Source organism: Taeniopygia guttata, chromosome 4 (genome assembly GCF_048771995.1).
Source record: "Taeniopygia guttata chromosome 4, bTaeGut7.mat, whole genome shotgun sequence".
In the NCBI taxonomy this organism is placed as follows: Eukaryota; Metazoa; Chordata; class Aves; order Passeriformes; family Estrildidae; genus Taeniopygia; species Taeniopygia guttata.
In genome coordinates this window covers 2005341-2033328 of record NC_133028.1, presented here as the reverse complement: position 1 = coordinate 2033328, position 27988 = coordinate 2005341, and the positions used below count along the sequence as shown (strand labels likewise).

Sequence of the window (27988 nt, the reverse complement as noted above, 5' to 3'; positions counted from 1 at the left end):
CCGGGCCATTGTCCCGCCCGTGCCAGGAGCCGCCGGCACCGATCGCCGCGACCGGGAGGAGCCACCCCGGTGTCCCCCCGTGCGTCCATCCCGGTGTTCCACACCGGGGAAACGCACCGGAGGCTCGGGACACCGGGATTCCCTTGTCACCCACCCCCTCCGCACATTCCCGGAGCACCGGGAGCTCCAGAATCCCGGGATTGCCGCGGCCTCGGGAACCCCCGGGACACCGGGACACCGGGAAAACCGGCACCCCCCGGGAGATCCCCCAAGACCCCCGGGAGCACCGGGACCCTCCAGAAACGTCTGGATCCCGGAGTGCCTCGAACCCTCCGAACTCCCCGCGACCCCTGGGACCACCGGGACCCCCGGTAATGTTCCGGCGGGACGAACGGAGCGGCGGCACGGTGCCACGGGGGTCAGCGCTGGACATGGAATTGCGCCGGGGCTGCTGCTGCCCACCGGCCCCGGCCGCGGAGGTACGGGAGCACCGGGAGTACCGGGAGTACCGGGAGTACCGGGAGCACCGGGAGCAGCACCGGGAACCAAGCCACGGGGGCGGTCACGGCCTCTCCCTGCCCCCCGGGCACCCCCCAGCCCGTCCCGCTGCCCCGGCCCAGCCGGGAATTCCGGTGGGATCCGGTAAAGCGGGAATGACCCCCCGCGGGGATGGGGGGGACTGGGAGAGACTGGGAGCGACTGGGAGCGACTGGGAGGGATTTGGGGTCGGGGAGGGGACAGGAGGATTGGGGCACAGGGGACATTTAGGGGGTCCCGGTTCACCCCAAAACCGCTGCGCTTGTGGGGGGGGTCCTGGCAGCTTTATGGGGGTCCCAGTGCCCACCGGGGGGGGGGTCTTGGTGCCCAGTTCACCCAGTTCACCCAGTTCACCCAGTTCACCCAGTTCACCCCCTGCGTTTTGGGGGTTCCCGGGGTCCCCACAGTCCCACTGAAGGGTCCTGGTGTACTGGGGGGGGGTCTCAGCTCACCCGCTCTACCCAAACTCGGGGGGCTCCGGTGCCTATTGGGGGGTCTCAGTGAATTTTGAGGGGGGGTCGGTGCATCTTGAGGTGGCGATTTGGCGACTTGGGGGGGGTTGCGGTGAATAAGGGGGGGGTCCCCATCTTTCAGCTGTCCGGCGTCACTTGGGGGGCTCCCGGTTGGCTCGGGGGTGTCTGGGCACAATCTGAGGGGTCTCGGTACCCTTGGGGGGATCGTCCCGGTGCATCCCGAGGGGTCTCGGTTCACTCGGGGGGGGGGGTCCCAGCCCCCGGTACCGGCTCCCCACGGGGGCTCCGGTGGGGTCGGGGGGTCCCGGTGCTCCCGGGGGTGTCACGGCGGTTTTCCCCCCAGCAGGAGGCGCCCCACGGCCGTTCCCGGTGTCCCGGAGCCCCGCGGGGAGGGGGGTGGGGGGGACACGGAGGCGGCTCCTGGGAGAAGGGAGGGGGGGACACGGGGAACGGGGGACACGGGGCGGGACACGGGGCGGGGGCGGCCGCCGCTTCCTGTGCGCGATCGCGGCCGAGCGGGAGCGGCCGGAGGTACCGGGAACGGCGGGGAAGGGTGGGGGGAGAAGGGGTGCCGGTGTCCGGCCCTACCGGGGCTCCGTTCGCCGCCTCCCCCGCACCGGACCCCGCCCGTTCCTCCCCCGCCCCCTCCTCCAGCGCCGTTCCCGGAGCCCCGTCCCGCACCCCCGGCTCACGGTGCCGCCCCCCCGTCCCTTCCCCGCACCCCTTTTCCCGCCCCCGCACCCCGAAATTTGCACCCCGTGCTCTGCCTGCACCCCAAACCCCGCACCCCAAACCCTGCACCCCAAACCCTGCACACCAAATCCCGCACCCCAAACCCTGCACCCCAAACCCTGCACCCCAAACCCAAACCCTGCACCCCAAACCCGGCACCCCAAACCCTGCACCCCAAACCCTGCACCCCAAACCCAAACCCTGCACCCCAAACCCTGCACCCCAAACCCTGCACCCCAATCCCTGCACCCCAAACCCAAACCCTGCACCCCAAATCCTCCACCCCAAACCCTGCACCGCAAACCCGGCACCCCAATCCCTGCACCCCAAACCTAAACCCTGCACCCCAATCCCTGCACCCCAATCCCTGCATTCCCTTCCTGCCCCAAATCCTCTCCCTGCACCCCAAATCCTGCATCCCAAACCCTGCCCCCCAAACCCTGCATTCCCTTCCTGCCCCAAATCCTCTCCCTGCACCCCAAATCCTGCATTCCCTCTCTGCCCCTAATCGTCTCCCTGCACCCCAAACCCTGCGCCCCATCTATTTCCCCATCCCCCAAATCCCTCCCCTGCCCCCAAAACCTTACTCCCCCTTTTCCCATCCCTACACTCCATCTTGTCTCCTGCACCCCATTTTCTGCACCTCTCCTCTTGTGCCCTGCACCCCAAACCCTGCACCCCAATCCCTGCACCCCAAACCCTGCACCCCAAACCCTGCATTCCCTCCCTGCCCGAATCCTCTCCTTGCACCCCAAATCCTGCACCCCAAACCCTACACCCCAATCCCTGCATTCCCTCCCTGCCTGAACCCCCCCACCCCAAACCCTGCACCCCAAACCCTGCACCCCAAACCCCACATTCCCTCCCTGCCCCAAATCCTCTCCCTGTACCCCAAACCCTGCACCCCAATCCCTGCATTCCCTCCCTGCCTGAACCCCCCTCACCCCAAACCCTGCACCCCAAACCCTTCACCCCAAACCCCACATTCCCTCCCTGCCCCAAATCCTCTCCCTGCCCCCCAAAACCTCCCCCATCATGTCCCCAAACCCTGCACCCCATTTTGCCATCCCTGCACCCCATTTTGCCTCTCCCTGCACTCCTCATCCCATCCCACCACCCCCTGCACCTCTTATCCCCAAACCCTCCCCCACCCCCCATCCCTTTCCCCCCTCCCCCCAAATCTTCTCCCTCTCACCCCCCAAAATTCCTCCACCCCTCCCTGCCCCCCCAAACCCATCCCCACCCCCCTCCCCGCCGCCCCCGCTGCCCTTTCCCGCACAGTCCCCCCCTTGTTCCCTGCGAGGGGGCGGCCATTTGGGGGACACCCAACAACTTCCCCCCCCCCCCAAAAAAAAAATTCCAGGGGAGGAGCCCAAATTTCTCCCCCCTCCCCCCAAAATTCCATCCAAAAAATCCCATTTTTCTCGGTACAGAACGTGGTGAGGGTTTTGGGGGGGTTTTGACCGAACCCCCTTTACACCCCCAGCGCTGGATGCGGCTGAAACCCCTCGGGGGGCTTTGGGGGAACCCCCCAAAATAATTTGGGGGGGGTCCCGGGGGTCTCGATGGAGGTTGGGGGGGGTCGCCGGCTGCGGATCCTGGAGGATCTCAACCTGCTCTACATCCGCCAGATCGCCGCCAGCATCCAGGTGGGAATTTTGGGGGACCCCCCACTCCCTAAATCCAAATTTGGGGACCCCCCCCCACCCCCGGAGCCCCCGGACCCCGGGGACCGGGGTCCGGGGGCTCCGGGGGTGGGGGGGGGATCCCGGTAAAAATGGAACGGGCCCCTCACCCCAAAAGGATTCACCCCATGAGGAGCCCCCCAAAACCACGAGTGGGACGATTTTGGGGGGGCTCCCGCTCCCCATTTTTGGAGGGGGGGGTTATTTAGAGGTGATGACGTCACTAGAGGGGCGGGGGGGATGGAGGAGCCGGAGGTACCGGGAAAGATTTGGGGGGGCTGAAGGTGGGTTGGGGGGGAAATTTGGGGGTTTTTGGTGAATTTTTTGGGGATTTGTGGGGTGCGCCGTGGATCTGTGGGGTGTAGGATGAGTTTGGGGCGGTGTGGTAAATCTGGGGGGTGGGGGATGTGATTTTTTGGGGGTCTGTGGGGTGAGGGATGTGTTTTTTGGGGGTCTGTGGGATGTGAGATGTATTTTTTGGGGTGCAGGATGGATCTGTGGGTTGTAGGATGTGTTTTTTGGGGTGCAGGATGGATCTGTGGGATGAGGGATGTGTTTTTTGGGGTGCAGGATGGATCTGTAAGGTCAGGGATGTGTTTTTTGGGGTGCAGGATGGATCTGTGGGGTGAGGGATGTGTTTTTTGGGGTGCAGGATGGGTCTGTGGGGTGAGTGATGTGTTTTTTGGGGGGTCTGTGAGGTGAGGGATGTGATTTTTTGGGGCGCAGGATGGATCTGTGAGATTAGGTATGTGTTTTTTGGGGTGCAGGATGGATCTGTGAGGTCAGGGATGTGTTTTTTTGGGGAGCAGGATGGATCTGTGGGGTGAGGGATGTGGTTTTTTGGGGGTCTGTGGGGTGAGGGATGTGTTTTTTGGGGTGCAGGATGGATCTGTGAGGTGAGGGATGTGTTTTTTGGGGGGTCTGTGGGGTGAGGGATGTATTTTTTGGGGTGCAGGATGGATCTGTGAGATGAGGGATGTGTTTTTTGGGGTGCAGGATGGATCTGTGAGATGAGGGATGTGGTTTTTGGGGGGTCTGTGGGGTGAGGGAGGTGTTTTTTGGGGTGCAGGATGTGTCTGTGGGGTGTGAGATGTGTTTTTTGGGGTGCAGGATGGGTCTGTGAGATGAGGGATGTGTTTTTTGGGGTGGAGGATGGATCTGTGAGATTAGTTATGTGTTTTTTGGGGTGCAGTATGGATCTCTGGGGTGCATGGCTCTGCCGTATTTGTGGGGTGCACTGTCTGGTTTTTGGGTTCACAGATTCCCTATGTGCTTCATGATAAACCTGTGGGGTACACGAGGCGTTTGTGGGGTGCCTGGTGAATCTATGGGGAGCACGATGTGTGGGTGCAGCTGGAACCCCTAAGGGCACGGGGCTGGGCCCCCCCAAATTATGTGGGACCCCCCCGTGTGTGTGTAGGGCCTGGGCATGACTGGGGGGGTTGGGTTGTGGGGTGCTCCAGCCCCACATTTCCCTCAGACCCTCCCGAACCCCAAATGTGGGAGGAACCGGAGCTGCTGCGGGTTTGGGAGGAGATTTGGGGACCCCCTGACCCCCGAAATGTGCCCCATTCCCAGGAGCCGGAGCTGCTGGGGGTGCAGAGGGATTTGGGGACCCCCTGACCCCCGAAATGTGCTCATTCCCAGGAGCCGGAGCTGCAGTGGGCCCTGGAGCGGGCCCTGCGGGTGCAGAGGGGTTTTGGGGTCCCCCTGACCCCCCAAATGTTCCCATTGCCAGGACCCAGAGCTGCAGCAGGCCCTGGAGCAGGCTCTGAGGGTGCAGAGGGATTTTGGGGACCCCCTGACCCCCAATATTCCCGTTCCCAGGAGCCGGAGCTGCAGCGGGCCCTGGAACGGGCCCTGTGGGTGCAGAGGGATTTTGGGGACCCCCTGACCCCCCCAAATGTCCCTGTTGCCAGAAGCCAGAGCTGGTGTGGGTGCTATTGGTGCGGGAAGTATTTGGGGAACCCCTGACCCCCCAAATGTGCTCATTGCCCTGACCCAGACCTGCAGCAGGCCCTGGAGCAGGCCCTGAGGGTGCAGAGGGATTTTGGGGACCCCCTGACCCCCGAAATGTGTCATTGCCAGGAGCCAGACCTGCAGCGGGCCCTGGAGAGGGCCCTGAGGGTGCAGAGGGATTTTGGGGACCACCTGACCCCCCAAATCTGTCATTGCCAGGAGCTGGAGCTGCAGTGGGCCCTGGAGCGGGCCCTGCGGGTGTGGCAGGGATTTTGGGGACCCCCTGACCCCCCAAATGTCCCATTCCCAGTAGCCGGAGCTGGTGTGGGTGCTATTGGTGCAGGAGGTGTTTTGGGGACCCCCTGAACCCCCAAATATGTCATTGACAGGAGCTGGAGCTGCAGCAGGCCCTGGAGCGGGCCCTGCGGGTGCAGGGGGGTTTTGGGGACCCCCTGACCCCCCAAATGTCCCCATTCCCAGGAGCCGGAGCTGCAGCAGGCCCTGGAATGGGCCCTGTGGTTGTGGCAGGGATTTTGGGGTCCCCCTGACCCCCCAAATCTGTCATTCCCAGGAACCAGAGCTGCAGCGGGCCCTGGACCAGGCCCTGGACTGGGCCCTGTGGGTGCGGGAGGGGTTTTGGGGACCCCCTGACCCCCCAAATCTGTCGTTCCCAGGAACCAGAGCTGCAGCGGGCCCTGGAACGGGCCCTGTGGGTGTGGCAGGGATTTTGGGGACTCCCTGACCCCCCAATTTCCCCATTCCCAGGAGCCGGAGCTGCAGCGGGCCCTGGAGCAGGCCCTGCGGGTGCAGAGGGGTTTTGGGGACCCCCTGACCCCAAATGTCCCCATTCCCAGGAGCTGGAGCTGCAGCGGGCCCTGGAGCGGGCCCTGCGGGTGCAGGAGGGATTTTGGGGTCCCCCTGACCCCCCAAATGTGTCATTGCCAGGACTCAGACCTGCAGCAGGCTCTGGAGCAGGCCCTGCGGGTGCAGAGGGATTTTGGGGACCCCCTGACCCCCTAAATCTGTCATTCCCAGGAACCAGAGCTGCAGCGGGCCCTGGACCAGGCCCTGAGGGTGCAGAGGGGTTTTGGGGACCCCCTGACCCCCCAAATCTGTCATTCCCAGGAGCCGGAGCTGCAGCGGGCCCTGGAACGGGCCCTGCGGGTACGTGAGGGCGCCCGGCGGCTGCTCCCGGCCTGCAGCCGGCCCGAGCAGGCCCTGGAGACCACCAAGACCCTGGTGCTGTGCGATGCCAGGGTGGTCGCGGCCGGGGGAGAGCTGCAGCGGCGCCAGGAGGCCCGGCTGAGGGGGGCCCGGCGGTGAGTGAACCCCAAAAATGATCACAGAGGGAATTGGGGGTGCCCCAAGGTGGGGAGGGCACCCTATGGAGCAGCCCAGGGTGGAGGGGGAATGGAGAAGGCCACAGGGTGGTGAGGGTCCCCGAAATGTAGGGAGGGGGTTTGAGGGTTCTGTGAGGGGGGGTGTCACCCCAAAAGCTGGGGGGATATGGGGGATACGGCAGTGAGGGACACCCCAAAAGCTGGGGGGACATGGGGTACGCTGCAGTGAGGGGAGCCCTAAAAGCCAGGAGATGGGATGAGGGATCCTGGGGGTCTGCAGGATGGAGGGACACCCCGAAATCTGGGGGATACGGCAGTGAGGGACACTCCAAAACCCGGGGGGATACGGCAGTGAGGGACACCCCAAAAACCCCAAAACCTGGAGGGACATGGGGGACATAGCAGGGAAAGACACCCCAAAATCTGAGGGACACGGCAGTGAGGGACACCCCAAAATCTGGGGGAAATGGGGGATACAGCAGTAAGGGAAAACCCCAAAACTTGGGGGGACATGGGGGACAGGACAGTGAGGGGCACCCCAAAACCTGGGGGGACACGGCAGTGAGGGACACCCCAAAAACCCCAAAACCTGGCGGGACATGGGGGACACGGCAGTGAGGGGAGCCCTAAAAGCCAGGAGATGGGATGAGGGATCCTGGGGGTCTGCAGCGCTGAGGGACACCCCAAAATCTGGGGGACAGGCAGTGAGGGACACCCCAAAATCTGGGGGACATGGCAGTGAGGGACACCCCAAAAACCCCAAAATCTGGAGGGACATGGAGGACATAGCAGGGAAGGACACCCCAAAATCTGGGGGATACGGCAGTGAGGGACACCCCAAAATCTGGGGGGAAATGGGGGATACAGCAGTGAGGGAAAACCCCAATACTTGGGGGGGACATGGGGGACAGGACAGTGAGGGGCACCCCAAAAACCCCAAAACCTGGGGGGACATGGGGGACACGGCAGTGAGGGATACCCCAAAACCTGGGGGGACACGGCAGTGAGGGACACCCCAAAACCTGTGGGTGGGATGAGAGACCCTTGTGGAGGGGGGGAGCTACAGGAGTGAGGGACACCCCAAAATTTGGGTGGAACGGGGAAACCCAGAGTAACACGCACTGGGGGTGTGTTGCCAGGGGACACCCCAAACGTGGTGGGGGGGGGGGAGCACCCCAAAAATGTCGGGGGAGCTCTGCTGAACCCCTCCCGTCCCCCCGCAGCCCCTCGGATGGCGGGCCCGGGGCTGAGCGGGTGCCGTGCCGTGGCACCGTCTGCATCTCAGGTATGGGGGGGCTGTGGGGCTCTGGGGAGGGGGAACCCCATCTTTTCTGCCTGCCCCCCCTCCCTACAGCACCATCTGCAATTTGGGTGGGGGGCTGGGGGTGTCTCAGGGGGTCTCACCCCGCTCCTGCCCTCCCACCCCCCTCAGATTTGCGCATCCCGCTGATGTGGAAAGACACCGAGTACTTCAGGAATAAAGGGGGTGAGTGTTGGGGTGCTGGGGTCCCCCCTTTTCCCTGCAGTGCCCTCTGTGACCCCCGCTGTCCCCCCCCACCCAGAGCTGCACCGCTGTGCCGTGTTCCTGCTGCTGCAGGTGGGGGCTGAGATCCACGACACCCCCACGGTGCTGGTGGACAGGACCCTCACCGACATCTGCTTCGAGGGCGCCGTGCTCTTGTGAGGGGGGGCACGGGACCCCCGAAATCCCCACCCCCTTCCCTGCGTCCCTGGTACCCCCCTTGACACCCCTATATCCACCCCATGGCACCCCTGAGCACCCCAATACGCCCCTATGGGAACCCTGATCCCTCCCATAGGACCCTGAGCTTCTCTGTGGGACCCCTGAGCACCCCGATATGCCCTGATCCCTTCCATGGGACCCCCAACACCCCCACCCCCTTCCCCAGGACCCTGGCACCCCCCTATGGGACCCTGGCACCCCCCTTGACACCCCCATATCCACCCCATGGCACCCCTGAGCCTCCCTGTGGGACCCCTGAGCACCCCCAGACCCCTCCCTGGGACTTTGTCACCCCACTATGGGACCCTTGACACCCCCATATCCACCCCATGGCACCCCTGAGCCTCTCTGTGGGACCCCTGAGCACCCCAGTACACCCCTATGGGACCCCTGATCCCTCCCATGGGACCCCCAAACACCCCCCACCCCCTTCCCTGGGACCCTGGCACCCCGCTATGGGACCCCTGAGCACCCCAATACGCCCCCATGGGACCCCTGATCCCTCCCATGGGACCCTGAGCCTCTCTATGGGACCCCTGAGCACCCCAGTAGGCCCCCATAAGACCCCTGATCCCTCCCATGGGACCCCCAACACCCCCACATCTCTCCCCGGGACCCTGGCACCCCCCTATGGGACCCTTGACACCCCCTTGACACCCCCATATCCACCCCATGGCACCCCTGAGCCTCTCTGTGGGACCCCTGAGCACCCCCATGGGACCCCTGAGCACCCCAGTACACCCCTATGGGACCCCTGATCCCTCCCATGGGACCCCCAAACACCACCCACCCCCTTCCTTGGGACCCTGGCACCCCGCTATGGGACCCCTGAGTACCCCAATACACCCCCATGGGACCTCTGATCCCACCCATGGGACCCCTGATCACCCCCACACCCCCCCCCAGTCCCAGTGCCCCCCACCATGGGACCCCTGCCACCACCCACCCTGACTTGGGGACCCCTGCCCAGTCCTGTCCCCATCCAGGGGACCCCTGATCCCAGTCTGGGGCCCTCATTCCCCATCTGGGGGTGACCCCTGCCCACCCCTGGGGGTGACCCCTGCCCCACTGTGCCCCTTGCCGTGTCCCCCCTTGCCGTGGGGTGGCACCGACCCCGCCGTGCCCCCCCAGCTCGGAGGCGGGCCCCGATTTCGAGCTGAAGGTGGAGCTGTACAGCGCGGGGCTGCCGGCCGGGGGGGCGCAGGGCAGCACCCCCAAAAAGTTGGCGACACGTCTCAGCACCTCCCTGGGCCGCTCCTCGGGCCGCCGGGCACGGGCGGCCATGGACGGGGGGCCCGGCAGCCCCCCGGGCACCGGGAGCACCGGGGCACTGCTGCTGCCGCCGCCCGGCGTGCCGTGAGTGTCACATATCCCTCTGTGTGTCACATGTGTGTCACATGTCCCCCTGTGTGTTGCCCTGTGTGTCACATGTCCCCCCCTCTGTGCCCCCAGACCCCCCCATCCTCCTTGGCACCCCCAAATCCCCCACGGTGTCCCCCTGATCTCCTGATGTCACCCTGTCCCCCAATGTCACCCTGTCCCCCAATGTCCCCCTGACCCCTGGTGTCCGTGTGACCCCCCGATGTCCCCTGTCCCCCAAACTCCCTGTGACCCCCTCAATGTCCCCCTGACCCCCAATGTCCCTGTGACCCCCAATGTCCCCTGACCCCCGGTGTCCCTGTGACCCCCCCAATGTCCCCCTGACCTTTTATGTTCCCCTGACCCCCGGTGTCCCTGTGACCCCCAATGTCCCCTGTCCCCCGGTGTCCCTGTGCCTGCCCTGACCCCCAATATCCCCCTGACCCTCAATGTCCCCCTGATCCCCAGTGTCCCCTGACCCCCCAATCTCCCTGTGACCCCCAATGTCCCCCTGTCCCCTGGTGTCCCCCTGACCCCCCCGATGTCCCCTTGTCCCCCAATGTCCCCTGTCCCCCGGTGTCCCTGTGACCCCCAATGTCCCCCTGACCCCCAATGTCCCCTGTCCCCCAGTGTCCCTGTGACCCCCAATGTCCCCCTGACACCCTGATGTCCCCCTGTCCCCCAATGTCCCCCTGACCCCCAATGTCCCCCTGACCCCCAATGTCCCCTGACCCCCTGATGTTCCCCTATCCCCCTGACCCCCTGGTGTCCCTGTGACACCCAATGTCCCCTGACCCCCTGATGTCACCCTGTCCCCCAGTGTCCCCCTGTCCCCCAATGTCCCCCTGTCCCCTGGTGTCCCTGTGACCCCCGATGTCCCCTGTCCCTGGTGTCCCCAGGTGTCCCCGGTTCCAGCTGCTGGCACACGCCGCGCTGTCCCTGGCGCAGGTGCACGACGGCTTCCGCACCCACGACCTCGTCATCGCCGCCGACGGTCAGTGGGACCCCAGAACTCCCCGGGGGACCCCAGAACACCCCGGGGGACCCTATAGCACCCTATGGCACCCCTAAACATCCTGTAACACCCCTAAACACCCCGTGGCACCCCTAAACACCCCGTGGCACCCCTAAACAACCCATAACACCCTATAACAGCCCAAGGCACCCTACAACACCCTGTAACACCTCTAAACACCCCGTGGCACCCTATAACACCCCATAACACCACAAATCACCCTGTGGGACACCTAAACACCCCGTGCACCCTATAACACGCTGTGGCACCCTGTAACACCCTGTAGCACCCCTAAACACCCCGTGACACCCTATAACACACTGTGGCACCCTATAACTCCTGTGGCACCCTATAACAACCTGTAACACCCCAAAACTCCACAGAGCACCCCGTGGCACCCCGTAACTCGGGCAATGGGGCTGCTCCCATCTGCGGCATTTTGGGGTCAGGGTGGTATGGGGGTCCCTCAATGTCCTCCCTAGAGCAGAGCCCCTGCTGGGTGGGTTTGGGGTCACTGTCCCTCAATGTCCCCCCTAGAGCAGAGCCCCTGCCAGGTGGGTTTGGGGTGGGTTTAGGGTCAGTGTCCCCCCGTGTCCCCCCGTGTCCCCCCAGAGCAGAGCCCCGGCTGGGTGGGTTTGGGGTGGGTTTGGGGCGGGTTTAGGGTGGGTTTGGGGTGGGTTTAGGGTGGGTTTAGGGTGGGTTCGGGGTGGGTTTGGGTGTGTTTGGGGTCAGTGTCCCCCCATGTCCCCCCGTGTCCCCCCAGAGCAAAGCCTGGCTGGGTGGGTTTGGGGCGGGTTTAGGGTGGGTATAGGTGGGTATGGGGTGGGTTTGGGGTGGGTTTGGGGTGGGTTTGGGGTCAGTGTCCCCCCACCCAGAGCAGAGCCCGAGCTGGGTGGGTTTGGGGTGGGTTTGGGTGGGTTTGGGGTGGGTTTAGGGTGGGTTTGGGGTGGATTTGGGGTGGGTTTGGGGTCACTGTGCCCCCCTGTCCCCCCGTGTCCCCCCAGAGCAGAGCCCCTGCTGGGTGGGTTTGGGGTGGGTTTGGGGTGGGTTTAGGGTGGGTTTGGGTGGGTTTAGGGTGTGTTTGGGGTCAGTGTCCCCCCTGTCCCCCCGTGTCCCCCCAGAGCAGAGCCCCGCTGGGTGTGTTTGGGGTGGATTTGGGGTGTGTTTGGGGTCACTGTCCCCCCCTGTCCCCCCTGTCCCCCCAGAGCAGAGCCCCGGCTGGGTGGGTTTGGGGTGGGTTTGGGGTGGGTTTAGGGTGGGTTTGGGGTGGGTTTGGGGTGGATTTGGGGTGGGTTTGGGGTGGGTATGGGGTGGGTTTGGGGTGTGTTTAGGGTGGGTTTGGGGTGGGTTTGGGGTGTGTTTGGGGTGGGTTTAGGATGGGTTTGGGTGTGTTTTGGGTGTGTTTGGGGTCACTGTCCCCCTGTGTCCCCCTGTGTCCCCCCAGAGCAGAGCCCCGGCTGGGTGCCCCTCTATGGCCGCATGTGCTGCCGCCTGGCGGCCCGGCCGAGCTGCATGGACACCGCCGCGGCCACCGGGACACTGCGGCTGCAGGTGCGGGACACCGGGAGCTCACCGGGAGGGCACCGGGAGCGCACCGGGAGGGACACCGGGAGCGCACCGGGAGGGCACCGGGAGCGCACCGGGAGGGCACCGGGAGTGACACCGGGAACGGCACCGGAGAGGGAGAGCGGGGTGGGATAGGGAAATGGGGTTTATTGACTCTGCCATGGTGAAAGGGACACTGAGGCTGCAGGTGAGGGAATGGGATAGAGGATGGGATACAGGGAAATGGGATATGGGATATAGGGAAATGGGATATAGGGAAATGGGATATAGGGAAAAGGGATATAGGGAAATGGGATATAGGGAAATGGGATATGGGGAAATGGGATATAGGGAAATGGGATAGAGAAATGGGATATAGGGAAATGGGATATGGGGATGGGATACAGGGAAATGGGATAGAGAAATGGGATATAGGGAAATGGGATATAGAAATTGGATAGAGAAATGGGATATAGGGATGGGATATAGAAATTGGATAGAGAAATGGGATATAGGGAAATGGGATATGGGGAAATGGGATATAGGGGTGGGATATAGGGAAATGGGATAGGGAAATGGGATATAGGGAAATGGGATAGAGAATGGGATATAGGGAAATGGGATATGGGGAAATGGGATATGGGAAAATGGGATATAGAAATGGGATATAGGGAAATGGGATATAGGGATGGGATATAGGGAAATGGGATAGAGAAATGGGATATAGGGGTGGGATATAGGGAAATGGGATAGGGAAATGGGATATAGGGAAATGGGATATGGGGATGGGATACAGGGAAATGGGATATAGAAATTTGATAGAGAAATGGCATAATGGGAAATGGGATATGGGGAAATGGGATAAAGAAATGGGATATAGGGAAATGGGATATGGGGAAATGGGATATAGGGGTGGGATATAGGGAAGTGGGATATAGAAATTTGATAGAGAAATGGGATATGGGGAAATGGGATAGAGAAATGGGATATAGGGATGGGATATAGGGAAATGGGATATAGAAATGGGATAGAGAATGGGATACAGGGAAATGGGATATAGGGAAATGGGATATGGGGATGGGATACAGGGAAATAGGATATAGGGAAATGGGATATAGGGATGGGATATAGGGAAATGGGATATAGAAATGGGATAGAGAATGGGATATAGGGAAATGGGATATAGAAATGTGATATAGGGAAATGGGATATAGGGGTGGGATATAGGGAAATGGGATATGGAGATGGGATATAGGGAAATGGGATATAGGGGTGGGATAGAGAAATGGGATATAGGGAAATGGGATATGGGGAAGTGGGATATAGGGAAATGGGGTATAGGGAAATGAGATAGAAAAATGGGATATAGGGAAATGGGATAGAGGAATGGGATATAGGGAAATGGTTTATAAGGAAATGGGACATAGGGATGGGATGTAAGGATGGGACATAGGGAAATGGGATAGAGAACGGGATATAGTGATGGGATATAGGGATGGGATATAGAAATAGGATATAGGGGAACCGGATGTATTAACACCCCCCAGTGACAGGGACAATGGGGCTGCAGGTGAGGGAATGGGATAGAGGAAATGGGATTGGGAAGGGGAAAGGTGTGGGATAGAGGGATGGGCTGGATGAACATCCCTGTGGGAACAGAGACCCTGCAGCCACTGGTGAGGGGGGATCGGGATATAGGATTGGGATGTGAGGGTGGGATGGGATGAGGGATGGGATTGGGGTGGAGAAAGGGGTGAGAAGGGGATGGGACAGGGATGGACATGGAGACGGGACAGGGACAGGGACAGGGACAGGGACAGGGACAGGGACAGGGACAGGAACAGGGACAGGGACAGGGATGGGAATGGGAATGGGGATGAGGACAAGGGTGGGACAGGGACAGGAATGGGGGCAGGATGGGGATGGGAACAGGCACAGGGGGAAGGACAGGAACAAGGACAGCGTTGGGGATGGACAAGGATGGAGATGGGGACACAGATAATGGAGTGGGTGGAGAAATGGGGGGGACACGCCGGTGCTGTGGTGTCACCCATGGGTGCTGATGGCTCCGGGGGTCTCGGGACAGGCTCCAGGGGCTGAGGGGCCGAGCGGGACCCCCCTGTTCTGCGTCCTGAGGGGCCCTGGGCTGCTCTGCTACGGCAGCGCTGGCGAGGCCGAGGCAGGGCAGGAGCCCACCCTCACCATCGCTGTCACCAAGGTACGGGGACACGGGGGACACTGGGGGGTTATGGGGGTTATGGGGGATGGAGGGGACATGGGGGCCTGGTGGGTGCTGGGAGAAAGGGGGACAGTGGGGGACTCGGGGTGGTTTGAGGTTTGTGGGGGGTTCTGGGGTCTATGGGGCATCCTGGGTTCTATGGGGTCTGTGGGGTGTATGCGATGTTCTGGGGTCTATGAGGAGCTCTTGGGTCTATGGGGTGTTCTGAGGTCTGTGGGGTCTGTGGGGTCTGTGGGGTCTGTGGGCTCTGTGGTGTCTGTGGGGTCTGTGGGGTCTGTGGGGCTGTGGGCTCTATGGGGTCTGTGGGGCTGTGGGTCTGTGGGCTCTGGGCTCTGTGGGGTCTCTGGGCTCTGTGGGGTGTCTGGGTCTCTGGGCTCTGTGGGTCTCTGGGCTCTGTGGGCTCTGTGGGCTCTGTGGGTCTCTGGGCTCTGTGGGGTCTCTGGGCTCTGTGTCTCTCTGGGTCTGTGGGGCTGTGGGCTCTATGGGGTCTGTGGGGCTGTGGGTCTGTGGGCTCTGGGCTCTGTGGGCTCTGTGGGGCTGTGGGTTCTGTGGCTCTGTGGGGCTGTGGGGTCTCTGGGCTCTATGGGGTCTGTGGGTCTATGGGGTCTCTGGGCTCTGTGGGTCTCTGGGCTCTGTGGGGCTGTGGATCTCTGGGCTCTGTGGGGTCTATGGGGTCTGTGGGTCTCTGGGCTCTGTGGGGTCTGTGGGGTGTCTGTGTCTCTGGGCTCTGGGCTCTATGGGGTCTCTGGGCTCTGGGCTCCGTGGGCTCTATGGGGTCTGTGGGGTCTCTGGGCTCTGGGCTCTGTGGGTCTCTGGGCTCTATGGGGTCTATGGGGTCTGTGGGCTCTGGGCTCTGTGGGTCTCTGGGCTCTATGGGGTCTATGGGGTCTGTGGGCTCTGGTCTCTGTGGGTCCCGGCTGCGCTCCCAGCCCCACGGTGCCGCAGGACACGCGGGTGCGGGCGCTGGATGCCCGCGGGCAGCCCCCCGGGGTGGCGGTCACCAACCGGCTGGGCGGGGAGGAGGTGACCCACGCGCTGCTGGCCGAGAGCGCGGCCGAGGCCCAGCGCTGGCTGCGAGCCTTCGGGCAGCACCTCTGCGACCTGGGTGAGCCCCCGGGGACCCCCCGACCTGGGGAGGGGCCAAAATCCCTGTGGGAGTGCCCAAAGTCCCTGGGGGAATGCCCAAAATCCCTGTGGGAGTGCCCAAAATCCCTGTGGGAGTGCCCAAAATCCCTGTGGGAGGGCCAAAATCCCTGTGGGAATGCCCAAAATCCCTGTGAAAGTGCCCAAAATCCCTGTGGGAGTGCCCAAAATCCCTGTGGGAATGCCCAAAATCCCTGTGGGAATGCCCAAAATCCCTGTGGGAGTGCCCAAAATCCCTGTGGGAATGCCCTTCATCCCTGTGGGAATGCCCTTCACCCCTGGGGGAGTGCCCAAAATCCCTGTGGGAGTGCCCAAAATCCCTGTGGGAATGCCCAAAATCCCTGTGGGAGTGCCCAAAATCCCTGTGGGAGTGCCCAAAATCCCTGTGGGAATGCCCTTCACCCCCCATTGTCCCCATCCCGGGATTTCGGGGGTCCCTGTGCCCATCCCCGCTGTGCCCAATCCGGGATTTCGGGGGCGCTCTGCGCCACATCCCCCCACTGTCCCCATCCCGGGATTTTGGGGGGCTCTCTGCCCATCCCTGTTGTGCCCATCCCGGGATTTGGGGGTCCCTGTGCCCATGCCCGCTGTGCCCATCCCGGATTCGGGGGCCCTGTGCCCATGCCCCCTGTGCCCATCCCGGATTTGGGGGTCCCTGTGCCCATCCCAGATTTGGGGGACCCTGTGCCCATGCCCGCTGTGCCCATCCTGGGATTTTGGGGTCCCCGTGCCCATGCCCGCTGTGCCCCCAGCGCAGTGGAAGCAGTGCTGTGAGGAGCTGATGCGGATCGAGGAGCCGCCCCCGCGCCGCCCCCCGGCCCCGCTGCCCCCTCAGGGCTCTCTGTACCACCAGACCGGTGAGTGGTGTTTTGGGGGGTTCTTTTGGGGGGGCTCTGCTCTGTCTCCCCCTCTCTGCTCTCTGCTCGCTCCCTAACTCTGCTGTCCCCCCTTTCTGTCCCCCCATTTCTCTCCTGCCTCTCTGCGCCCCCCAATCCCCTCCCGCACCCCCCAGCCCCGCCGGGCCCCCCTGGGAACCCCCCAGGCGAGGGGCTCCTGCTGCAGGAGAACGTCTCAGCCGAGATCCGCGCTCTGCTCAGCTCCTACTACAGCGACAGGTGATGGGGGGCACACGGGGGGACCCCCAGAGACCCCCCACCACTGCCACAGCACCCCCAGAATATCCATGAGGATTGGTGGGGGGCAGCGAAGCGACCCCCATATCCTGCGAGGGGAACCCACGGGGGGTTAGGGGGTTGTGTGTATGGGGGTCTTTCACACCCCCCACCCCACTGTGCAGCAGCTGGGGGTCCATGGGGGGGTTTGGGGCTCCCCCACGGTGACCCCCCCGTTTCCCCACAGCTATTGACCCCTCGGATGACATCGCGGCGGTCACCGACATCCTGGCACGGCACCGGGGGGCTCCCCGCGCCCCGGGGCCCCCCCCGTGGGTGTCACTGTTTGAGGGGCCCCCCCTGCGCAGCCCCAGCCCCCCTCGGAGGGGTCGCCCCCGAACTTTATCCCTGGACGCCCGGCTCAGCACCCTAAAAGGTCGGGGGGGCCCCCCAAAACCTCCCCACTCCAGCTCCTCCAGCAGTGGCAGCAGCAGCCCGGGGCCCCCCCAGTCCCGGGTGTGACCCCCCAGTGCTCGGTGGGGTGGGGGGACAAGGGGGATGGACCCCCCAACACCCCTCCCAGAGGGGGTTGTGGGGGGCTGGGGGCTCCCTGCTTCTGGTTTTGGGGAGAAACTGGAATTTCTGCCCTCCCCACGCTGGGGGGGCTCAGGGCTAAACTCCAAAAAGGGGGGGGGGTTTCCTTCCCCACCTCCCCCAATAAGGGTGGGTGCTGGGGACCCCCTCCCCCAATAAGGGTGGGTGCTGGGGACCCCTCCCCACCGCAGGATGGGTGCTCAGGGTCTAACCCGGGGGGCACACAGAGCCCCCCCAGCTCTGCTTTCCCTCACCTCTAAGGGAGGGGGGACACCACCCCCCCTCCCCAATTAATAATATTCACTAATAATTTGCATTAAAATTTATTTAACGGCTGCTGTGTGCGATTTTGGGGGAGGGGGAGGGCGTGGGGGTCCCTGTGCCCGGGTGGGGGGGGGGCTGTGCCCTCCTATGTTGTGCTGCCACCAGCGGGGGGGGGGGTTTGGGGTGCTCCCCCCTCCCCAAGCTGCTCTTTTGGGGTGCAGGTGGGGGGTGACGCTGTGCTGGGGGGGTGCTGTGATGCCATAGGGGGTACCCCCCACCCCAAAAAGAGGTGCTGGGGTCACCCCCCCGCTACACAGCATGGGGGGAGAGGTCCTCGTCCTCGGTGGGGGGGTTGGGGCCCCCCAAAATCGGTGGGTGGGGGGCGTCCCGGGCCAGCAGCAGCGCGAAGCCTGGGGGGAGAGAGGGGGTGAGATGGGGTGGGGGGGTTTGAGGGGGTGTTGGGGAATTTGGGGGTGTCACGGGGGGGTTTTGGGGTACCTGGCGTGGCTTTGTGCAGGACGAGGCTCTCACCGGGCTCGTCCCCCTGCAGAGAGCGGGAGGGGCCTGAGGGGTCTCTGCACCCCCGGCCGGGGGACCCCACCCCACTCCCCATCGCGACCCCCACCCCATTCCCTCTCCCAGGGTGCTGTGATCCCCTCCTGACCCCCGTCAGAACCCCCCAACCCCAAAACCTGCAGCCCCCACATTCCCCCATCGCCCCCAGCCCCCCAAACCCCAAAACTCCATCTCAGCCCCCCACATTTCCCCCATCGCCCCCAACCCCACAATACCCCAAAACCTGCAGCCCCCACATTTCCCCCATCACCCCCAACCCCCCAATACCCCAAAACCCCATCTCAGCCCCCCACATTTCCCCCATCACCCCCAGCCCCACAACACCCCAAAACCTGCAGCCCCCATATTTCCCCCATCGCCCCCAGCCCCCCAAACCCCAAAACCCATCTCAGCCCCCCACATTTCCCCCATCACCCCCAGCCCCACAATACCCCAAAACCTGCAGCCCCCCACAGCCCCCGTGCCCCCATCACCCCCAGCCCCACAATACCCCAATACCCCATCTCAGCCCCCCACATTTCCCCCAGCCTTCATTCCCCCCAACCCCACAATACCCCAAAACCTGCAGTCCCCCACAACCCCCGTGCCCCCATCACCCCCAGCCCCACAATACCCCAAAATCCCACCCCGGCCCCCCACATTTCCCCCATTGCCCCCAGCCCCACAATACCCCAAAACCCCATCTCAGCCCCCACATTTCCCCCATCACCCCCAACCCCCCAATACCCCAAAACCCCATCTCGGCCCCCCACATTTCCCCCATCGCCCCCAGCCCCACAATACCCCAAAACCTGCAGCCCCCACATTTCCCCCATCACCCCCAGCCCCCAAAACCCCATCTCAGCCCCCACATTTCCCCCCTCGCCCCCAGCCCCACAATACCCCAAAACCTGCAGCCCCCACATTTCCCCCATCGCCCCCAGCCCCACAATACCCCAAAACCCCCTCCCAGCCCCCATCGCCCCCATCACCCCCAGCCCCCATCGCCCCCAACCCCCCAAAACTCCGTCCCAGTCCCCCACATTTCCCCCATCGCCCCCAGCCACTCCCGTACCTGCCCAGGGGGTGGTCCCGGCTCCCAGGGGGCCTCCCAGCCCCCCCCCAACTCGTGCCCCCCGATTCCATTGCGCCCCAAATCCTGCCCGGGCCGGGGGGGGCTGGGGCTGTGCAGGGGGGGCCCGGCCGGGGGTATTGGGGACCCCTCCCGCGGGCTGGGGACATCCTCAAGGAGCGGCCCCAAAGATTGCCATGCTGGGGGGCTGGGGAGGGGGGGGGTGTCCGGGTGGGACCCCTCTTTATCCAGGGGGGGGCTGGGAGGGGGCACAGACATGGCAGGGGGGGACCCTGAACTGGTGGTGGCAAAATTGGGGGTCCCCAGGGGGCTGGAGGGGGTGCCCGTGGTGGCACATTGGGGGGTGGTCGTCACCACAGGGCTGGGGGGGCTTCCTGGGGGGGCAGGGGGAGGGGTCCCTGTCCCCATAGGACCGGTGACATGGGGGGACCCTGCTCGGGGTGGGCTGGGGGGGGTCCCCAGGGTGGCACATGGTGGGGTCCCTGTCCCCACGGGGCTGGGGGGGGTCCCGCTGGTGGCACCCTGGGGTGTCCCCGTCCCCACAGGACTGGTGGCATGGGGGGACCCTGCTCGGGCTGGGCTGGGGGGGGTCCCCAGGGTGGCAGAGAGAGGGGTGCCCCTCCCCACGGGGCTGGCGGGGGTGCCGCTGGTGGCACCCTGGGGTGTCCCTGTCCCTGTCCCCGCGGGGCCGGGGGGCAGAGGCGGCGGCGGCCGGCGGGGGTTGGGGGTCGGTGCCCCCCCGGCGGTGCCGGTTTGGGGGGTCTGGGGGGGCTCCGGCCGGCGGAAGATGAAGGCGGATTCCGTCAGGCTGCGCTGGTACCGCAGGAAGGGCCGGCGGGCACCTGGAGGGGACGAGGGGTCAGCGGGGATCCCCAGAGCCCCCCGTGCCCCCCAACCCTTCCCTGGCACTACCGGGGGTGCTGCCGGGCACGGGGGATGCGGACGCGGACCCCGAACGCTCCCGCTGCCGGAAGAATTCCCGGGGGTTCTGCGTGCGCTGGGAGACCAGGATAGCGGCTTCCTGCGGGAACGGGGGTCAGCTCGGTGCCACCAGGGCAGGGACAGTGGCCCTGTGACACGGGGACAGCGAGGGAGCCGCTCCCGGTACTCACGGCCGCCGTCCCGCTGAGCCCGGTGCGACCCCCGCGCTCCCGTTCGGCCGCCTCCTGCTCCCGCTGCTGCTGCTCCTGCGGGACACGGCAGCCATGGGAATCACGGATCCCTCGGGATGGAACCGGGATCCCCTGGGATGGAGCCTGGATCCCCTGGGATGGAGCCTGGATCCCCTGGGATGGAGCCTGGATCCCCGGGATGGAGCCTGGATCCCCTGGGATGGAGCCTGGATCCCCTGGGATGGAGCCTGGATCCCCCGGGATGGAGCCTGGATCCCCCGGGATGGAGCCTGGATCCCCTGGGATGGAGCCTGGATCCCCCGGGATGGAGCCTGGATCCCCCGGGATGGAGCCTGGATCCCTCGGGATGGAGCCTGGATCCCCTGGGATGGAGCCTGGATCCCCGGGGATGGATCCCTCGGGATGGAGCCGGGATCCCTCGGGATGGAGCCTGGATCCCCCGGGATGGAGCCCTGGGATGGAGCCTGGATCCCTCGGGATGGAGCCTGGATCCCCCGGGATGGAGCCTGGATCCCCTGGGATGGAGCCTGGATCCCCTGGGATGGAGCCTGGATCCCCGGGATGGAGCCTGGATCCCCTGGGATGGAGCCTGGATCCCCTGGGATGGAGCCTGGATCCCCTGGGATGGATCCCCTGGGATGGAGCCTGGATCCCCCTGGATGGAGCCTGGATCCCCCGGGATGGAGCCTGGATCCCCTGGGATGGAGCCTGGATCCCCCTGGATGGAGCCTGGATCCCCCGGGATGGAGCCTGGATCCCCTGGGATGGAGCCTGGATCCCCGGGGATGGAGCCTGGATACCCTGGGATGGAGCCGGGATACCCCAGGATGGAGCCTGGATCCCCTGGGATGGAGCCTGGATCCCCCGGGATGGAGCCCTGGGATGGGGATGGAGCCTGGATCCCCTGGGATGGAGCCTGGATCCCACAGGATGGACACCCCAGATCCCCTGGGATGGACACCCCGGATCTGCAGGATGGACACCCCGGATCCCACAGGATGGACACCCCGGATCCCCCAGGATGAACCCTTCAGATCCCCCGGGATGGACACCCCGGATCCCATAGGATGGACACCCCGGATCCCCCAGGATGGACACCCCGGATCCCCCGGGATGGACACCCCGGATCCCACAGGATGGACACCCCAGATCCCACAGGATGGACACCCCAGATCCCACAGGATGAACCCTTCAGATCCCCCAGGATGGACACCCCAGATCCCCCGGGATGGACACCCCGGATCCCACAGGATGGACACCCCGGATCCCATAGAATGGACACCCCGGATCCCCCAGGATGGACACCCCGGATCCCACAGGATGGACACCCCGGATCCCATAGAATGGACACCCCGGATCCCCCAGGACAGACCCCTGGAACTCCCTGAATCCCCCGAATGGACCCCCTGAAACCCCCGGGATGGGATCCCCAGAATCCCCGGGATGGACCCCCTGGATCCTACTGGGATGGAGCCCCTGTACCTCCCTCGATCCCCCCGGGACCCCCCCGAGACCCCCCAATTCCATCCCCCTTCCCTCACCCATCGCTCCTGCTCCTTCCTCCGCTCCTCCGCGTCCAGCCGCGCCTGCTCCTGCCTGCGGGGACACGGCAATGGGACACGGGACAGGGTGGGACACGGGTGGGAAACACCAGTGGGATGTGGGGACGGGGACAGGGGGCTGGGACAGGGATGGGGACACGGGGCAGGGACAGGGACACGGGGCAGGGACAGGGACACGGGGCAGGGACAGGGATGGGGACACGGGGCTGGGACAGGGACAGGGATGGGGACACGGGGCTGGGACAGGGACACGGGGCTGGGACAGGGACATGGGGCAGGTACAGGGACACGGGGCTGGGATGGAGACACGGGGCTGGGACAGGGATGGGGACACGGGGCTGGACAGGGACACGGGGGTGGGACAGGGATGGGGACACGGGGCAGGGACAGGGATGGGGACACGGGGCAGGGACAGGGATGGGGACACGGGGCTGGGACAGGGATGGGGACACGGGGCTGGGACACTGAGCTGGGACAGGGACGGGGACACGGGGCTGGGACAGGGATGGGGACACGGGGCTGGGACAGGGACACGGGGCTGGGACAGGGACATGGGGCAGGTACAGGGACACGGGGCTGGGATGGAGACACGGGGCTGGGACAGGGATGGGGACACGGGGCTGGGACAGGGACATGGGGCTGGGACAAGGATGGGGACACGGGGCTGGGACAGGGACACGGGGCTGGGACAGGGACAGGGATGGGGACACGGGGCTGGGACAGGGACAGGGATGGGGACACGGGGCAGGGACAGGGATGGGGACACAGGGCAGGGACAGGGACATGGGGCAGGGACAGGGATGGGGACACGGGGTTGGGACATGGGGTTGGGACAGGGACACGGGGACACGGGGCAGGGACAGGGATGGGGACACGGGGCAGGGCTGTCCCTCACCGCCGCTCCTCGATGAGCCGCTCCCGCTCCTGCAGCCGCCGCTCCCGTTCGGCCGCCTGCAGCCGTTCCTCTTCCATGCGCTCCCGTTCCCAGCGCCGCCGCTGCTCCCGCTCCCGCCGCCGCTCCTGCTCCTTCCGCTGCTGCTCCTCGCGCTGCGCACGCACCGGGATCGGCACCGGGATCGGCACCGGCACCGGGACCGGCATCTCACCCGCCCCGGCACCGGCAGCGGCGCTAGGATCCCTCCAGGGTCCCGCTGCCATCGGCACTGGCACCGGAACCGGCACCGGGATAGGGACCCCCCCTCATTTCACACTGGGGCTGTCCCAGCCTCGGCACCGGAACCGGGACCGGGACAGGGACTGAGACCGGGACCCGCCCCTCATTTCACATTGGGGCTGTCCCAGCCTCGGCACCGGGACTGGGACCGGCACCGAGACCGGGACTGGGACCACCCCCTCATTTCACACTGGTGCTGTCCCAGCCTCGGCACCGGCACCGGGACCAGAACCGGGACCGGGATTGGGACCCCCCCACCCCGCGGGACCCCTGCGGCATCAGCACCAGGACCCCCACAGACCGCTGGGACTGGGACCCCCCCGCACCCCACACCGGGACTGGGACCAGGACAGGGACCCCCTCACCCCGCGGGACCCCCACAGACCGCTGGGACCGGGACCCCCCTGCACCCCACACCGGGACTGGGACCCCTCCCCTCATTTCACACTGGGGCTGTCCCAGCCTCGGCACCCCACACCGGGACTGGGACCCCCACCAAGCTCGGCACTGGTTCCACTGAGCTCTGCAGCCGTGACCCCATCCCCAGGATCCCGGGGGACCCCCCAGCCCCTCCCCAGCCCCCCGCCCCTCACCTCAGCCTGTTCCCAGAAGGAATCGCGCTGGGTGCGCTGCAGCTCCAACGCCGGGTTGGTCTTGCGGTAGTTGGTTCCCTGGAGAGCACAATGGGGTCGGGGTGGGACCCCCCAACACCCCCCACCCAGAGACCCCCGCCCCTCAGGTGCCCTCCCCATGCCCGCAGGGACATGGGCTCAGCGAGACCCCCACTCACCACCAGCTCCGGGGTGTCCTGGGGGGTCCTCCTGGGAGGGCGAGGGGCGGGGGGCTCCAGCCGGGCCAGCGCTCGGCGCAGCCCCTCCGCCCTCACCTCCTCGGGCCGGCGGGCGCTGATCACGGCCGTGGCCTCCTGCCACCGGCACGGGACACGTTGGGACAGTGCCACCCCTCCCACGACCCGCGTGGACCCACATTCCCCGGGGAATCTCGGCGCGATTCCCACGGACGTGGCAGATGTGGGAGCGGATCCAGATGTCGGACCCAGACAGATCAGCGGGAGCTGTTTGGGGGGATGGGGAGGGGCAGGACCCCCCTCCCACTCGTGACGGGATTTGGGGGTGGGGGCAGGGATCCCAACCACAGCTCCGGCACGGCGGCCAAGACTGGGAGCACTGGGAAAGCGGCGGCTGAGTCAGCAGCGCCAGGAATGCGCCCGGGCACAGGCAAAGGTCGGGGCGGCGGGATGGGAACGGGGAGGGGGGGCAGAAATGGGGAATGTGCGGGTGGGGACCCCAATAAACCCCCCCAGCACCCCACGAGGGCTCCGTGCCCCACACTCACCCTAAAGAAGCTGCGGATGACCGGCAGGTGCCCGGCACACGCCGCCCGCTGCGATTCCGGTACATTTTCCCCCACCTGACACCGCAGCATCGCTCAGTTTGGGGGGGTCCCACCCGGGGGTCCCCCCGAGCTGCCCCCCACACACTCACCCAGCTGATAAGGACGATTCTGGGGGTACCGGAGGCAGGATCGGGGAGACGGCACAGCCCGTACATGATGCTGCCCACGGAGAATTTTCCAGCGAGCTCATCCGGCCCCCCGCCTGTAAGAACGGGGGGGTCAGAGGGGAAACTCGGGGGACCCCCCAAATACTCCCCGGCAGCGTCGCTCGTGGTACCTCCAGAATCCAGGAGCTTCAGGTCGTGCTGCTTCTCATAGCCAAACACAGCCCTGGAGGGGAGGGGAGAAAGGGGGTGAGGGTGGGGGTCGAGGTGGGGGGTCAGAGCGGGTGTCACATAAAGTGGGGGTCCCCACAAGCTTGGGCACCCCCCGGTGCCACCAGCCCGCCATGAATTCATGGAAGTGCCGCCGGCAGCATCCGCCCCCGGGACAATGGGAACGTGGGAAGCGGCGGAGCAGCACAACCCCCGCCGCGACCCCCCCGGTGCGCCGGTACCGGGACCCCCGCCCGGCCCGGGGAGGGCTCAGGGGGTCCCATCCCGGCGGGAGTTTCGCCCGCCACACCGGCTATTCCCGGCGGTTCTGCCCCTCTTTGTTCCCGCGTGGCTCCGGTCCGGCGGCACGCGTGGAGCGTCACGCGTGTCACGGCATGTCGCGACAGGCGGCGGCGCCGCATGGCGGGACAGAGGAACCGGCGGCGCCCGGGAGGAACCGGCGCTGGAGCGGCTCCAGCCGCGCTCCCGGGGCAGAGGGCAATGCCCGGGCGGCCAGCGGTCCGTGACACCGGGGCACGGCGAGGCCGATCAGCCCCGGTGCCGTCGCTTCTCACCGCGGGATGGGAGTTTTGGGGGACACCGGCACCGAACTGCGACCGGCCCGGAACCGTCCCGGGACGGTGCGGGGGGCAGAACCCCCCTTTCCGCACCCCGGGGTGCTCCCCACTCCCGCAGCCCCCCCCGGGCCCGTCCTGCCTCACCCCCGGGCGGCGCCGCCGCCGCTCCCAGCCCGGCGGCACCGGGAGGCACCGGGAGGGACGGGGCGAGACCGGTTGGGACTCCCGGTACTGGGACCCCCCCCCGCGAACCGGGACCCCCCGGCCGAGATCCCGGTGCGGCCCGGAACCCCTTCCCGGTGCCGGTAACGGCGCTTCTCGGGCCAACCCCGACGCCGTGGCCCGTGCCGGTGCCCGTTCCTGCTCCCGTTCCCGGTGCTGCGTGCGGCGCCTGTCCCAGCGCCCGTTCCCAGTCTCGGTCCCCTCTTCCGTTCCCGGTTCTCCGTGCCGGCTCCTCACTCCAGTACCCCGTTCCCGGTCCTCCCTTCCGTCCCCGTTCCCGGGCTCCATTCCCGGTTCCCGCCCTCCCGTTCTCACCAGTCGGTCCCGGCCCGGGGGTTCCCCACGTCCTCCCGCGCCGCCAGCAGCGCCAGCCGGTACCGCTCCAGCCCCGGCCCCGCCATCCCGATCCCGGGGCCGATCCCGATCCCGATCCCGATCCCGGGGCCGCCGCCGCCGCCCTGTGCCCGCCCCTCCCTCCCCCGCCACCCCCCCCCGGCACTTTCCACCGCCCACGGGCGGCACCGGGCGGGGCGGGGGCGGGAGCGGCCGGGAGGCACCGGCACGGCACGGGCACCGGGTACCGGGTACCGGGTACCGGGTACCGGGTACCGGGACAGGGAACCGCACCGGGACAGGGTCCCGTACCGGGGTGGGGTCCCTGTACTGGGATGGGGTCCCTGTACTGGGATGGGGGTCCCATACTGGGATGGGGGTCCCTGTACTGGGATGAGAATCCCGTACTGGGATGGGGGTCCCTGTACTGGGATGAGAATCCCATACTGGGATGGGGGTCCCATACTGGGATGGGGTCCCTGTACTGGGATGGGGGTCCCATACTGGGATGAGGATCCCGTACTGGGATGGGGGTCCCTGTACTAGGATGGGGTCCCATACTGGGATGAGAATCCCGTACTGGGATGAGGATCCCTGTACTGGGATGGGGGTCCCTGTATTGGGATGGGGTCCCTGTACCGGGATGAGAATCCCACACTGGGATGGGGTCCCTGTACTGGGATGGGGTTCCCTGTACTGGGATGGGGTTCCCTGTACTGGGATGAGGATCCCATACTGGGAAGGGGTCCCTGTACTGGGATGGGGTTCCCTGTACTGGGATGGGGGTCCCATACTGGGATGGGGTCCCTGAACTGGGATGGGGTCCCTGAACTGGGATAGGGGTCCCTATACTGGGATGAGAATCCGATACTGGGATGGGGGTCCCATACTGGGATGAGGATCCCGTACCGGGATGGGGTCTCTATACTGGGATGGGGTCCCTGTACTGGGATGGGGGTCCCTGTACTGGGACAAGGATCCCATACTGGGATGGGGGTCCCATTCTGGGATGGGGTCCCTATACTGGGATGAGGATCCTGTACTGGGATGGGGTCCCTGTACTGGGATGGGGGTCCCTGTACTGGGATGGGGTCCCTATACTGGGATGGGGTCCCTATACTGGGATGGGGTCCCTATACTGGGATGGGATCTCTGTACTGGAATGGAGTCCCTGTACTGGGATGAGAATCCCGTACTGGGATGAGGATCCTGTACTGGGATGGGGTCCCTATACTGGGATGGGGTCCCTGTACTGGGATGGGGGTCCCTGTACTGGGATGGGAGTCCCTATACTGGGATGGGGGTCCCATACTGGGATGGGGGTCCCTGTACTGGGATGGGGTCCCTGTACTGGGATGAGAATCCCATACTGGGATGAGGATCCTGTACTGGGATGGGGTCCCTGTACTGAGATGGGGTCCCTGTACTGGGATGAGGATCCCATACTGGGATGGGGTCCCTGTACTGGGATGAGAATCCCATACTGGGATGGGGTCCCTATACTGGGATGGGGTCCCTGTACTGGGATGAGAATCCTGTACTGGGATGAGGATCCTGTACTGGGATAAGGATCCTGTACTGGGATGGGGTCCCTGTACTGGGATAGGGATCCCATACTGGGATGGGGGTGCTGTACTGGGATGAGAATCCCATAATGGGATGGGGTCCCTGTACTGGGATGGGGTCCCTGTACTGGGATGGGGGTCTCTGTACTGTGATGGGGATCCCATACTGGGATGGGGTCCCTGTACTGGGATGGGGTCTCTGTACCGGGATGGGGTCCCTGTACTGGGATGGGATCCCGTACTGGGATGGGGGTGCTGTACTGGGATGAGAATCCCATACTGGGATGGGGTCCCTATACTGG

At 65.3% G+C, this 27988-nt stretch overlaps 2 protein-coding genes across 9 annotated transcripts; one reads left to right on the top strand and one right to left on the bottom strand.

Moving 5' to 3' along the window:
• The first annotated feature begins 80 nt into the window (after positions 1 to 80).
• Positions 81 to 17812, top strand: RTKN (rhotekin). Of its 8 annotated transcripts, none has more exons than XM_072927856.1 (13): positions 83 to 479; positions 6512 to 6705; positions 7950 to 8011; positions 8159 to 8212; positions 8289 to 8406; positions 9602 to 9826; positions 10729 to 10823; positions 12289 to 12395; positions 14476 to 14607; positions 15574 to 15733; positions 16524 to 16628; positions 16784 to 16886; positions 17131 to 17275. In XM_072927856.1, exons 1-13 carry the CDS (start codon positions 375 to 377, stop codon positions 17135 to 17137), a joined length of 1467 nt encoding a protein of 488 aa, XP_072783957.1. In that variant the 5' UTR covers positions 83 to 374; the 3' UTR covers positions 17138 to 17275. The 8 variants fall into 8 exon arrangements, with proteins under 8 accessions (XP_072783959.1, XP_072783958.1, XP_072783957.1 ...); XM_072927855.1 differs by lacking the exons at positions 83 to 479; positions 16784 to 16886 and adding exons at positions 1415 to 1541; positions 3229 to 3391 and having other exon boundaries at positions 17131 to 17812; XM_072927852.1 differs by lacking the exons at positions 83 to 479; positions 16784 to 16886 and adding exons at positions 1441 to 1541; positions 3176 to 3391 and having other exon boundaries at positions 17131 to 17812.
• LOC115494852 (drebrin) lies at positions 17785 to 26253 on the bottom strand. The gene is made up of 13 exons (XM_041715589.2): positions 26104 to 26253; positions 24952 to 25004; positions 24764 to 24876; positions 24615 to 24689; positions 24049 to 24183; positions 23852 to 23929; positions 22980 to 23131; positions 22064 to 22118; positions 20502 to 20576; positions 20302 to 20410; positions 19372 to 20231; positions 18240 to 18285; positions 17785 to 18151 (listed from the first exon to the last, which is right to left on the bottom strand). The coding sequence occupies exons 1-13, from the start codon at positions 26187 to 26189 to the stop codon at positions 18051 to 18053; spliced, it is 1938 nt and encodes a 645-aa protein (XP_041571523.2). The 5' UTR covers positions 26190 to 26253; the 3' UTR covers positions 17785 to 18050.
• Between the last annotated feature and the right edge of the window lie 1735 nt (positions 26254 to 27988).

Bases quoted from the DNA above. Each gene is read 5' to 3' on its own strand.
- RTKN (XM_072927851.1), top strand. From the start codon at position 375: ATGTTCCGGCGGGACGAACGGAGCGGCGGCACGGTGCCACGGGGGTCA. The intron at 8,012-8,158 runs GTATGGGGGGGC...CACCCCCCTCAG, and splicing joins TGGCACCGTCTGCATCTCAG to ATTTGCGCATCCCGCTGATG. The intron at 8,213-8,288 runs GTGAGTGTTGGG...CCCCCCACCCAG, and splicing joins GTACTTCAGGAATAAAGGGG to AGCTGCACCGCTGTGCCGTG.
- LOC115494852 (XM_041715589.2), bottom strand. From the start codon at position 26,189: ATGGCGGGGCCGGGGCTGGAGCGGTACCGGCTGGCGCTGCTGGCGGCG. The intron at 18,286-19,371 runs GTACGGGAGTGG...CGCTCTCTGCAG, and splicing joins CGGGACCACCCCCTGGGCAG to GGGGACGAGCCCGGTGAGAG. The intron at 18,152-18,239 runs GTACCCCAAAAC...CTCTCCCCCCAG, and splicing joins CCTGCACAAAGCCACGCCAG to GCTTCGCGCTGCTGCTGGCC.